Source organism: Rutidosis leptorrhynchoides, chromosome 3, assembly GCF_046630445.1.
Source record: "Rutidosis leptorrhynchoides isolate AG116_Rl617_1_P2 chromosome 3, CSIRO_AGI_Rlap_v1, whole genome shotgun sequence".
In the NCBI taxonomy this organism is placed as follows: domain Eukaryota; kingdom Viridiplantae; phylum Streptophyta; class Magnoliopsida; order Asterales; family Asteraceae; genus Rutidosis; species Rutidosis leptorrhynchoides.
Window position 1 is genome coordinate 247926352 of NC_092335.1, and position 13649 is coordinate 247940000.

General features: G+C 30.2%; 1 protein-coding gene across 1 annotated transcript; it reads right to left on the reverse strand.

The window, feature by feature from the left end:
* Nucleotides 1–10511: 10511 nt before the first annotated feature.
* LOC139900933 (replication protein A 70 kDa DNA-binding subunit A-like) lies at nt 10512–13213 on the reverse strand. The gene is made up of 10 exons (XM_071883680.1): nt 13058–13213; nt 12808–12950; nt 12672–12736; nt 12462–12561; nt 12241–12349; nt 12048–12085; nt 11520–11635; nt 11099–11255; nt 10697–10976; nt 10512–10604 (listed from the first exon to the last, which is right to left on the reverse strand). The coding sequence occupies exons 1-10, from the start codon at nt 13211–13213 to the stop codon at nt 10512–10514; spliced, it is 1257 nt and encodes a 418-aa protein (XP_071739781.1).
* Nucleotides 13214–13649: the final 436 nt, after the last annotated feature.

Here is a 13649-nt window from a genome sequence, read left to right on the forward strand (position 1 = left end):
ATTATAATAATACCAATATTATTATTGATAATAATAATATTAGTAATAATAATACTATAACTATATATATATATATATATATATATATATATATATATATATATATATATATATATATATATATATATATATATATATATATATATATATATATATATATATATATATATAAATTTTCACATCTATAGATTGTATATATATTTATAATAATATCAATCGTGCTAGTATTGATATCGAAAGTAATAACAATATTATTATAACAATTATATTTATCCTTATATTATATATGTATTATTTTATTAATTATATTATATAATAACCTTTATTGAATAATTAACTTTTATACATTTTATATATTTTACACTATAATCATAATTATACATAGAAGTTATATATATTTACATATAGCTTCATTTTAAATAACAACCTTTCATTTTGTGTAATATTTTACATAATTAATCTCTATTTATTAAATTATATTTTATTATTTCAATTTATTATATAAACTTATATTTATATACATATACATATACACATATATATATATATATATATATATATATATATATATATATATATATATATATATATATATATATATATATATATATATATATATATATATATAATTACATATTTATTTACAAGCAAAGCGTTCGTGAATCGTCGGGAATAGTCAAAGGTTAAATGAATGTATGTACATAGTTCAAAAATTTGAGACTCAGTTTAGCAGACATTGCTCATCGTGTCGGAAACACATAAAGATTAAGTTTAAATTTGGTCAGAAATTCCCGGGTCATCACAGTTTTCGTTAGATACATCTGTTGACATGAATCTCGCCCAACCCTAGATAATATCTCGCTCAACATGTCTTGGGAAGAGCTTCAACAATGATATTTTGTGTTCCCTCCATTTATTTGATCTTTTTTAAACACAGAAATATGGAGAATTTAGTAAAATGCTTTTTGTGTTCTTTTGGTACTTGAAAAGGGTACTGTAAAGAAGAAGGTAGAGTATCAGGAATGAAGTACGGGGAACAATCTCAAGAAGATCTAACAGCTTTATTTATAAAGTTGAAATGGGGAGAAAAAGAAACGACGTGATAGCTCTCAAACTATCATGGGAATTTAATGCAAAAACAGTGGAGCACGTGTAGGTGACTTTTCGATTTATCTGGCAGTTAAAAGAGTACTTCAAATACAATGTTAACCTTTTTACCCAATGGACAAAAGGTTTTAGTACCTTGTTTATATCTACATTGAACTATATAGGTTTCATTTGTAAATTTTTAAAATCTTTTGTTATGTAAATATCCATATTTTTACTTTGTTAAAACTAACCAATGATTTTGAAGGCATAATTTTTGTATTTGAAGTGTGTAAATGGCATATATTAACAACTATTTATGAAAAAATGAATAACAACTTATTATGGTTACACAACATTATATGCACCACTAATTATACTTAATTAATTTAATACATCTAAAGATTAAATGATTAAATGTTTCACATACATATTAGTAACAGTTAAAATGATTAAATGAGTGGTTAAAAAAATTAAACACGGCATGTCATATAATACAAAATACTAATATGTAATTATCTTTAGTGAAGTTTACAACCTATTATGATCATTCAAATAAAACAGGTTTAAGTTTATATTCCACAAGAATGGAATATAAAATGGAAAAAAAAGGCAATCACATTGTTTTTTTAATAATTTTAACAAAATGATGAATCTTAGCTAACATGTATTTGGAAGTTTCAAAGTTTGGTTTAGTTAAAATAACACAAAACAATAGTATCCAACAATGTACAAAACATTGTTTTGAATACTTTTGAGGCCTTAAAGTGTTTACACATACAGTCAACCGCATTTCAATTGTGACCAAGAATTAAATATGTCTATGCATTACATGCCGTTGATGATCGGTGACAGAAATTCAAAATTCACAGAAACAAATCCAGAATAGTTTCAATGTTGTTTGGGTTTAGGGTTGTTTCTCAGAACAATTGGACCATTTTACCTTGGAAGTGGAAGACTTAACAGATCCTGGAGTTGCTAACAATTCTTGTTTGATTTTTTGAGCGGCGGGCTAAAACACATTTCTTCACTCAGATCTATTGTCCGACTACCATTAGCTGATGCATTTGAAGCACACTACAATGTAGAAGTTAATACGTATTATAATGCTAACTTATAATAAAGGTTAAAAAAAATAAAGTAATCATACATTAACTGTAACACCCCGCCAAAATCGCCATTGACGCGGATGTTAACTCTGGTCCCAGTGCTCGGCTTGACTTCTAAGTAACAGCAAAGTTCTACAGCGGAAGCAAAGTATCTACCTGAGATAAAACATGCTTAAAGTGTCAACCAAAATGGTTGAGAGAACAACATAGGTTTAATAATTATAACAAGTTTTAGACCACAAGATTTAATTAAGCGGTTTAATCAGTTCGGTAGTAGTGCTGGTGTATATGATATCGATACTAACCATTGGTTACCCTAAACACATCACGTTCGTGTCGTTCATCGTTATTATGTATCCATTGACCAGCGGTCATCCGGATAGAGACGTCACCCTCAATAGCGCTATCACAATAACTAAGCTTGCCTTTATACGTAGCAATTAACGATATCATGGTAGGGATTAATCATGAATCAAAGCATGTTAGCAACAGTTTGAACTAATCAAAATAAAGTTTGAGTACTTGTGTCTAATCGTAAAACAGTTTAAAAGCAAGCATGTGTCTCACCCCAAAGTTATAAAAACAGTTAAGAAATAGTAAAAAGATGGGCTATGAATTTCACCTTAATAGCAGATAGATATTCCACGCAAATTATATGATCGGAGTGTTGAACATGGAGAACTCAACCTAGAGATATTATGTTTGATTAGTTAATGTCTAATAGACATAAAGTTTATTTATTAATATAGTAAACTATATTTCGAGAAAGTTATATTCATATGAGTGATAATATACTTAGTGTACTTAAGTGTTACTATATAGATAAGTGTATAGGTTATACTAATAATAGTATTATTAGTCTTTAATTATTCAACTATTATGAAAAGTTATCATTATATGTCATATATATAAATACGCCTATATGATATATATATTCACCTACATGATACTTATACATATACATTTTTTTTATTACTATAACACGTATAAATTTTACGATTATTATATATAGGTTACGTACGTGTTACATATAATTAAACAAGAGATGATACATATACATATACTCTTTATTTAATATCCCATATTATTGTATTTTAAGTGGTTAGATAAGTTTTAACTCTTTCACATTAATCTTATCCAAATTGTAACTTATGATTTTAAATTTACCATTATCAACTAGATTATAATTTAAGTCTTACGTTTATCTTTTATCTAATATAAAATCTTATCACCTTTATACTACATGTTATCACAATATTATCTTTATTATCATGTTTATCAAACCAATCATACTTACATGTTAGTAATATTCATAATTAAGATTTTAATTTCAATATCATATATACATACACATATTTTACGTGTGCATGCATACATGCAATACACCCTTTATTATTACTTTTTACACATTCACAATCATAACTTTTAAGCATTCATCCTCATTATTCAAGTGTTCAACCTAATATCCATAACTATTTTATTAACTACATTCATCAATTACTTATATTATTGTTAACCATGATTAAAATCATATTCATAAGCTTATTATTATTATTTATAACATCATGCCTTTATTCATATATACTAAGGACTTTAACAAAATAAAGAGTATAATTTAGTTAGTAGTTTTTAGATATACCTTAAGTGTACTAGAGCAAGAAAGAGTGAGGATTTCGATGGTGTAAAGAAGCCGAACATCAGCAAATTTTCAGCAGCAAAACAGGAGTCCAAACGCAGCAAAAAGTGGTGTTTCATGATGATTTTGGGTGGTGACCAAAACAGTAACCAGGAGTAGCAGCAGGGTGACTAATTGGGGATGTTTTGGGTGGTCCTTGGCGCGCAGAAAACAGCAGAAAAGCTGCAGGAAGTGGCGGCCTAAAGGTGGCAGTTTAGGGTGATGTTTGAAGACGGTTTACAGCAGCAAGAAGGCTGCAAAAAGGCAGCCTATTTTGGCTCGAAAAGGGCAGCAAAAAGCTGCTGTTTAGGCGAGCAGAAGCAGCAGGATGCAGCTGTAATTGGGCGGTGGTGGAGGCTGCAGATGGCATCATAAAATAGCGGATGTTGGGGACTGTTTTTGGGTGCTGTTGGGTTTCGTTGAGCAAAAGTAAGTAGGAGGGTTTGAGTTGGTGATGGTGGTCTTGTCGAACCAGCAATAAGCAACAAAGCAAAAACGCAGAAAGTGGGTTTCGTGGATTGTATAGTTGACTAAATGTCAATGGTTGTAGGGGGTTTAGAAGTTTACGAATATCAACAACAAAGCATGGAATTAGGTGGTGATTGTATGGGTTAAATGGTGAGGAATTGAAATATATTTATAGGGTACGAGGTCACAATTTGAGTGGTATTCAAATTTGAGTTACGATTAATTTGATGAAGAAACGAATTTGTATTCGAATTAAGATAGAAAAAATAAAAATAAAAAAATAAAATAAAATACTAATCATATGGATACAGAGATAGGGCCGATTGATTATAAATAACATTATCATTTTATATATCTTTTTTTTTTTCTCCGGTTATTTATATATATATATATTTTTTTTTATAACTAGCATTTTAAGTTGTATACATATATTATATATATATATATATATATATATATATATATATATATATATATATATTATAAAGTTATTATTTTTATTATTATTATTAAAGTTACATTAATTAAAATTAAAATACTTCTTATTTAATCGTAATAGTAACATTAATAATATTAGTTATTAGGGTTTTGGGTTAAGTATTAAATATTAAACGTTATTAGGGTTTAATATTTAATGTATAGGGTTTGGTTTAGGGTTTTAAATAATTTTAGGGTTTTAATATTAATTACTCAAATAACAACCCTAATAATATGCTTAGTAAGACAATGAAACCTTAAGGAAAATCTGGTGAACTCAGATTGGAAAAATGAGGGTTGTTATAGTACCTCCCCGTTAATTTAAACTTCGTCCCGAAGTTTCAGTAAGACTTTCTCGGATGCCTCAAAGGTTGAGAATAGATGTGGATATTTTCGCTTCGTCTGGTCTTCACGTTCTCAGGTATACTCGGAGCCTCTACGCGAATTCCAACGAATTCCTACGAAATGTTTTGAGTAAACACATAAATGTTGTGAACGTTTAAGGTAACTCCTTTAGAGAGGATATTGAGGATCATAAGTTATATTTCTTGATGGGAAAGACATTCTCGAACATAGATGGCGAGTCAATCTATCATTCACTTATGAGTTTAAGTGCTAATGAGAAGAAATATGAATCACTGGCTACATAGAATAGTTTACACCGGGTGAGGAAATTTCCAAAAAATGATTGCATTTGCCAAGAAATATTGAATCATAGAATTGATATTTACGAGGGTGTTGTGTTTAGCCATGAAATATCGGAAGTAAAAACTCCTCAACGGTCAACCTTAAAAGGGAAAAGTTGATGAGAACAGAGGGTTTTGAATGATGAACTCAATGGTAAGTTTCAAAGGGCAAGAGAAATTGTGATTACTACGTGGTGTAGAATAATACGAAAAAATTTTATATAAACAAGTAATGAAAATTTTATAGAAGTTCGAGTCGTTTAAGGTGACAAATTAAAAAAAGAAACGAAGTTCTTAGTAAAACTAGAGTTATGTACAACATGTACTATTTTAAGTAAAATATCTTTTGAATCACAGAATTGATTTGGAAAAGTGAAAGTATAATTTTATATGTACTAGTCAAAAATAAGTAAAGGTAAATTTTATTTATATAAACATATACGATTTATAAAATTTGCATGAATGGAAGTAAATAAATTTATTCTATAAAATTTTGAGAGGATCGCACAGTAAAATAGTGTGTGTAAAATTTTGGTAACAGAATTTTCATATTTCGGAGAGTACAAGTTGGAAAAAGATCGACGAAGATCGGGTGAAGGTATTTTGAAAATTTCGGGTTATTTTAAGCAACAATGTTGCGAGGTAATGAAATCTATTGTTTTTAAATACGGTTGTTGACTATTATTAGGGCGTATGTTCTTGGAAATTCAAAATGTTCATGTGTGAAGCTGTTGCTGACAAGTGAGATATGAGTGGTAGAGTATAAGAACGTGATAGTGAATGTGGTGTTTATAATATCTCCGTTTGAATATTTAAATGAAATTCTTGCGAGTGGTTGTCATTTATCTTCGACGGGTTTCCTAATGGGTTTATGAAAATCTACACTAGGAGGGTAATTGTAGATAACAGGAGGCATGCTTCGAAGAAGTTTCAGGGGTGTCACTTCAGGTCACTTACGAACATGCATCCTTCCTTCCAGGGGGATGGGATAATTAAGCGTCAGAGATAGGTTGTTTAAGAAAGAAAGAATGCCAAGATTTACAACTTTTATGGCATAGGAGAATTTGTTAATCTACTCATGGGTATGAGATAGATAGTTTGGTTGAAAAACGAGCTCTTATTATCTCTACAATTCAGATGATGATTACCCTTCATGTAATAACATTGAGATATTTGAATGAATGGCTTGGAAATTTTTCTTTGATTCACTTTCTATTCCATATGTCATGCTATTAGAATTTCTATATGAATTACCGTAATATAATCACGTCGGCCAAGCGTCATTATATTTCACTAATTCATACTTCCATTCCAAGGTCACTCCATAAGGTCAGGACACGTGATCAAACTTAGATAGTTGACGTGGGAATGTTGAGTCATGAGTGACATCCCTTCGTGTGAGTCAAAGAATACTTTGAATCACAATGGCGAAGTCAGGTCATAGGATATGTTTGGATATGATAACATTCACATATTAGCTGATCCTTCAGAGTCGGGATCATGCAAGATGATAGGGTTTTGGCTTGACATCCTTAAGAAAGGATATATAATGTCAGAAGAGGTAAAAGCATGTAGTAAGATGGATTGGCAGTATCAAGATTAAGGGAAAGCACTTAAAACTAAGGCAGAAAAGGTTATAGACCTAAAGATTGCTAAGGCACCCACATAAGGCACACATAGAGTGCAATCCTGGTTCTCTATAACAAGTCTTGGCTCTCCTATAATGAGATAGGTATAGTGGCGTTCTATTGTTGGAATACAAGTGAGTCATGGCTCTTATTCTAAGAGTCAGACGTGTAAGTATAGTTCCTATAGCAAAGTGTTTTCTAAAGTTTTGAATGGTATAGGAATTCTAGGCATAATAAATATAAATGAACTTAATGCACATAATCTAGAATGTAACGTAAATAATCAATGCAAATGAACAACTCGGTTATAGACTAGACTCACTAATGCATCCTAACTATTCATGTTAGTCATACTAATGTAACCTAGTTCCCTATAACCAGAGCTCTGATACCAACTGTAACACCCCACCAAAATCGCCATTGACACGGATGTTAACTCTGGTCCCAGTGCTCGGCTTGACTTCTAAGTAACAAAAAAGTTCTACAGCGGAAGCAAAGTATCTAAGTACCTGAGACAAAACATGCTTAAAGTGTCAACCAAAATGGTTGAGTGAACAACATAGGTTTAATAATTATAACAAGTTTTAGATAAGCGGTTTAATCAGTTCGGTAGTAGTGCTGGTGTATATGATATCGATACTAACCATTGGTTACCCTAAACACATCACGTTCGTGTCGTTCATCGTTATTATGTATCCATTGACCAGCGGTCATCCGGATAGAGACGTCACCCTCAATAGCGCTATCACAATAACTAAGCTTGCCTTTATACGTAGCAATTAACGATATCATGGTAGGGATTAAGCATGAATCAAAGCATGTTAGCAATAGTTTGAACTAATCAAAGTAAAGTTTGAGTACTTGTGTCTAATTGTAAAACAGTTTAAAAGCAAGCATGTGTCTCACCCCAAAGTTATAAAAACAGTTAAGAAATAGTAAAAAGAGGGGCTATGAAGTTCACCTTAATAGCAGATAGATATTCCACGCAAATTATATGATCGGAGTGTTGAACACGGAGATCTCAACCTAGAGATATTATGTTTGATTAGTTAATGTCTAATAGACATAAAGTTTGTTTATTACTATAGTAAACTATATTTCGATAAAGTTATATTCATATGAGTGATAATATACTTAGTGTACTTAAGTGTTACTATATAGATAAGTGTATAGGTTATACTAATAATAGTATTATTAGTCTTTAATTATTCAACTATTATGAAAACTTATCATTATATGTCATATATATAAATACGCCTATATGATATATATATTCACCTACATGATACTTATACATATACATTTTTTTATTACTATAACACGTATAAATTTTACGATTATTATATATAGGTTACGTACGTGTTACATATAATTAAACAAGAGATGATACATATACATATACTCTTTATTTAATATCCCATATTATTGTATTTTAAGTGGTTAGATAAGTTTTAACTCTTTCGCATTAATCTTATCCAAATTGTAACTTATGATTTTAAATTCACCATTATCAACTAGATTATAATTTAAGTCTTACGTTTATCTTTTATCTAATATAAAATCTTATCACCTTTATACTACATGTTATCACAATATTATCTTTATTATCATGTTTATCAAACCAATCATACTTACATGTTAGTAATATTCATAATTAAGATTTTAATTTCAATATCATATATACATACACATATTTTACGTGTGCATGCATACATGCAATACACCCTTTATTATTACTTTTTACACATTCACAATCATAACTTTTAAGCATTCATCCTCATTATTCAAGTGTTTAACCTAATATCCATAACTATTTTATTAACTACATTCATCAATTACTTATATTATTGTTAACCATGATTAAAATCATATTCATAAGCTTATTATTATTATTTATAACATGATGCCTTCATTCATATATACTAAGGACTTTAACAAAATAAAGAGTATAATTTAGTTAGTAGTTTTTAGATATACCTTAAGTGTATTAGAGCAAGAAAGAGTGAGGATTTCGATGGTGTAAAGAAGCCGAACATCAGCAAATTTTCAACAGCAAAACAGGAGTCCAAACGTAGCAAAAAGTGGTGTTTCGTGATGATTTTGGGTGGCAACCGAAATAGTAACCAGGAGTAGCAGCAGGGTGACTAATTGGGGATGTTTTGGGTGGTCCTTGGCGCGCAGAAAACAGCAGAAAAGCTGCAGGAAGTGGCGGCCTAAAGGTGGCAGTTTAAGGTGATGTTTGAAGACGGTTTACAGTAGCAAGAAGGCTGCAAACAGGGCTGTTTAACAGAATGTTTGGGTGATGGGTTGGCTGTAGAAAAATGCAGCAAAGGGTTCGTGATGGTGGTGGTTTGCAGCTGCAAAAAGGCAGCCTATTTTGGCTCGAAAAGGGCAGCAAAAAGCTGCTGTTTAGGCGAGCAGAAGCAGCAGGATGCAGCTGTAATTGGGCGGTGGTGGAGGCTGCAGATGGCAGCAGAAAATAGCGGTTGTTGGGGACTGTTTTTGGGTGCTGTTGGGTTTCGTTGAGCAACAGTAAGCAGGAGGGTTTGAGTTGGTGATGGTGGTCTTGTCGAACCAGCAATAAGCAACAAAGCAAAAACGCAGAAAGTGGGTTTCGTGGATTGTATAGTTGACTAAATGTCGATGGTTGTAGGGGGTTTAGAAGTTTTCAAATATCAACAACAAAGCATGGAATTAGGTGGTGATTGTATGGGTTAAATGGTGAGGAATTGAAATATATTTATAGGGTACGAGGTCACAATTTGAGTGGTACTCAAATTTGAGTTACGATTAATTTGATGAAGAAACGAATTTGTATTCGAATTAAGATAGAAAAATAAATAAATAAATAAAATACTAATCATATGGATACAGAGATAGGGCCGATTGATTATAAATAACATTATCATTTTATATATCTTTTTTTTTTCTCCGGTTATATATATATATATATATATTTTTTTATAACTAGCATTTTAAGTTGTATACATATATATATATATATATATATATATATATATATATATATATATATATATATATATATATATATATATATATATATATATATATATATATATATATATATATATATATATATATATTTTATAAAGTTATTATTTTTATTATTATTATTATTAAAGTTACATTAATTAAAATTAAAATACTTCTTTTTTAATCGTAATAGTAACATTAATAATATTAGTTATTAGGGTTTTGGGTTAAGTATTAAATATTAAACGTTATTAGGGTTTAATATTTAATGTATAGGGTTTGGTTTAGGGTTTTAAATAATATTAGGGTTTTAATATTAATTACTCAAATTGCAACCCTAATAATATACTTAGTAAGACAATGAAACCTTAAGGAAAATCTGGTGAACTCAGATTGGAAAAATGAGGGTTGTTATATTAACTGAAGAAGTCAGTGTCGAAGATGATGGTTCTGCATCAACAACTTCAATTCCATGATCAACCTAATTCATATTAATAATAGATTATTTCAATATTGACGTATTAAATAGAATATCAATACTATATATATCAAATAAATTTAAAACAATGTTACCTTTAATAATTGGAAGATTTCTAAATATTCAGGGTCATCGGTAGCATCTTTCACGGTGTAATTGCGAATACCCCTGTCGTTGTTATAATTACTGACCTCTATCTTAAAAAGAAGGGTCTTTTCTAAAAAAGCTTCCAACTGTTCCGGATAATCATCATCTTCAGACAACTCCTTCATTAAATCATATGCTGTTTTGTTGACGAACTTCTTGACAACCGTTTCAAAAACTGTAAAAGAGGCTGTGCCAGATGGATTTTCTACACGGATTGGAACTTTAAACCTGTTATGTATAAAAACATTTACACAATTAAAGGTTTAGTAAAACCACAAATCAATATCTTACCATAAATTTTAATATTTATTTGTGTTTCACTTTGCGGCTTATCTCTACAATCGAAACACTTGCGCTCTAAAGCTAATTGCTGATCAATGTCCAATGTAAGATCATAGTTTGGGGTAACAGGTTTTGCACTCTTATTACATTTTTTGTAGGCAATGTAATACCAAAGATCGTCGGGAAGAATGGTGTTGATTGTGGCTTCAACAAGTAGATACCTTTCTGTAATTATTTGATTAACAAAGTCTAATATTGGCATTAGATGTGCAGTTATATTACATGAAATGGTGAAAGATAGAAAACTACTGAAATAAAGTATGCAGTAAAGCTTCCATGTAATATGACTACCATAAAATGATCACTAAAATTTGGTTAGAAACTTCTCTTTACATATGGGACCAAAACCATAGATTGAAAATAAGATAAATGATCTATTTAATTAAATGATTTAAGTAATTACCCTGGTAGGGTTTAGATGATTTAAACCAAGATGCTTTGCATCTTTAAACCAAGATTTAGGATTCCGATCACGAGGTGGCATAATTGACATGAAAGGAGCTAAGGAACCAACTGAATCGTCAGTAGAATGGATCTCATTGAGGCTACGATATACACAATAAGAGCTTGTTAGTTAGTTAAAACAAAGTAGTTGAAAGAAACAATAAATACATATGATGATGAATTTATGTCCCAATGATTGTATTAAATGGTGGAGTGCATTCAATTGACTACATTCAATGAAATACATTGGTCCATGAATGTAGTAATTGATTAGCAAATGATTTTTGGTTTACACTGCATTGATTAAATAAGATAGATAAAATACTATTAATTAATTAGAGATTTTTTTAACAATCAAAAGTTGATTTTATGATCTTAAGGTAGTTGTTTTTTTGTTAAAAAATTTAGGGTTTAACTGTCTAATGTAAGTAGCAACGGTATTTAAATTTTTATTTAAAAATTTTACCGCTTAATGAACTCAGCAATCTGCAGATGATTTTAGTCAACAACTACATTGGTTTAATTCCAGTTGGTAGACACGATAAGCTTTTCTGCAGCATATAGACAACAAAAGATATTAGACAAAAACCATGAAAGTTACACAAAGATCATAATCATAATATTGCACATCATACGTACGATTTCAGGAATAAAACAATTAAGGTTTAGCGATCAACATATTCAAACAGTTATGGTTTTTGGTGACTCCAAACTGAATAATCAAGATGACAGAAGAATCATCAGAGACATTTTTGATATGGTGTTCGAAATCAACGGCGAATTGTCCCCACAGAGTTGCATCGACTTCTAATCCACTATTAATCAATGAATTTAAATAACTTATATAATTGTAACAAAGATTAATAAGAATAACTGAAATTAAAGAAACATACGTTTCCTTTAAAGTCTAAGGTGTTAAAAATTTACACTAAATCCTTGAGTTGTAGATTGATGTACTTGTTCTTTAATTCACCACTGTTTTTGAAATCTAAAAGTGGACCATAGCAGGATACTCGTCCAATAACATCTGTAACAATAATCCAAAACACCTTAAAATGTTAAATTAAAAATTGATGTAAGTTACAAATATAAAGGGTTCAAACTACAAAAAAAGGCTTATGATAAACAATATATCACCTGCAGAAACTCCAACTGCAAGCTCATTCTCGATCAAATGCTCAAAAGGAATGAAAGTCAAGCAACTATTCCCAGTCCATTGGTTAGTGGGTATTTCAAACACAGAGGTTTTTTTTTAGTAAACATGAGTTTGTACTCATGTTTCACATGTTTGGATCGGTAACAAATGGGACTGTCAACAACAACAGGGTAGGACATACAATAATTGGCCCATTCTTTGATGAGTTCATCAAACTTTGAGAGCAGGGCGTTACGGATGTTGACGACAATCTTATGGCCCTTTTACAAACAAAACATTTGTAACAAACAAGAAAATCAAAAAATATGAAAAATATATTTTTTAAAAATTAACAATTTTTGGTAAAAGGCAGAAAATAAACACAAACCATATCATCAGAGACTATGAACTCCATAACTGGTTTGCCAGCGTCAAATCCGTGACCAAGCTTTTTGATAACTCGAACGACTTTAACTTTTAGTTGGAAATTAACTTGTCGTCCGTCAATAGATTGAACAGAGATGATCTTGTTTGATCTTGACATGATTTATTCCTAAAATGAAAAGAAATTATCATTACAAAATACCATTTAAGCATATGTAAACCGGAAAAAGGAAAAAAAATTACATGGGACGTTTCTTTGATTCAGCTGGAGAGAGTGGAGAGAGGAGAGGAAAAGGGTGAATTTGAATTGTGAGTGTGACGACCCGGAAATTTCTGACCAAATTTAAACTTTAATCTTTATATTATTCCGACACGATAAGCAAAGTTTGTTAAGTTAAATCTCAAGAATTTTAAACTGTGTTCATACATTCATTATAACCTCGACCAAATTCCGACGATTCACGAACCGTTATATATAAATAGATATGTATATGTATATATATATTATAACTTGAGAATATTAATAAAGTATTAAACGTATAATACTTTACACGAACGTATTTGTTTCAATATGATTTTCAACGAAATTTAAAAAA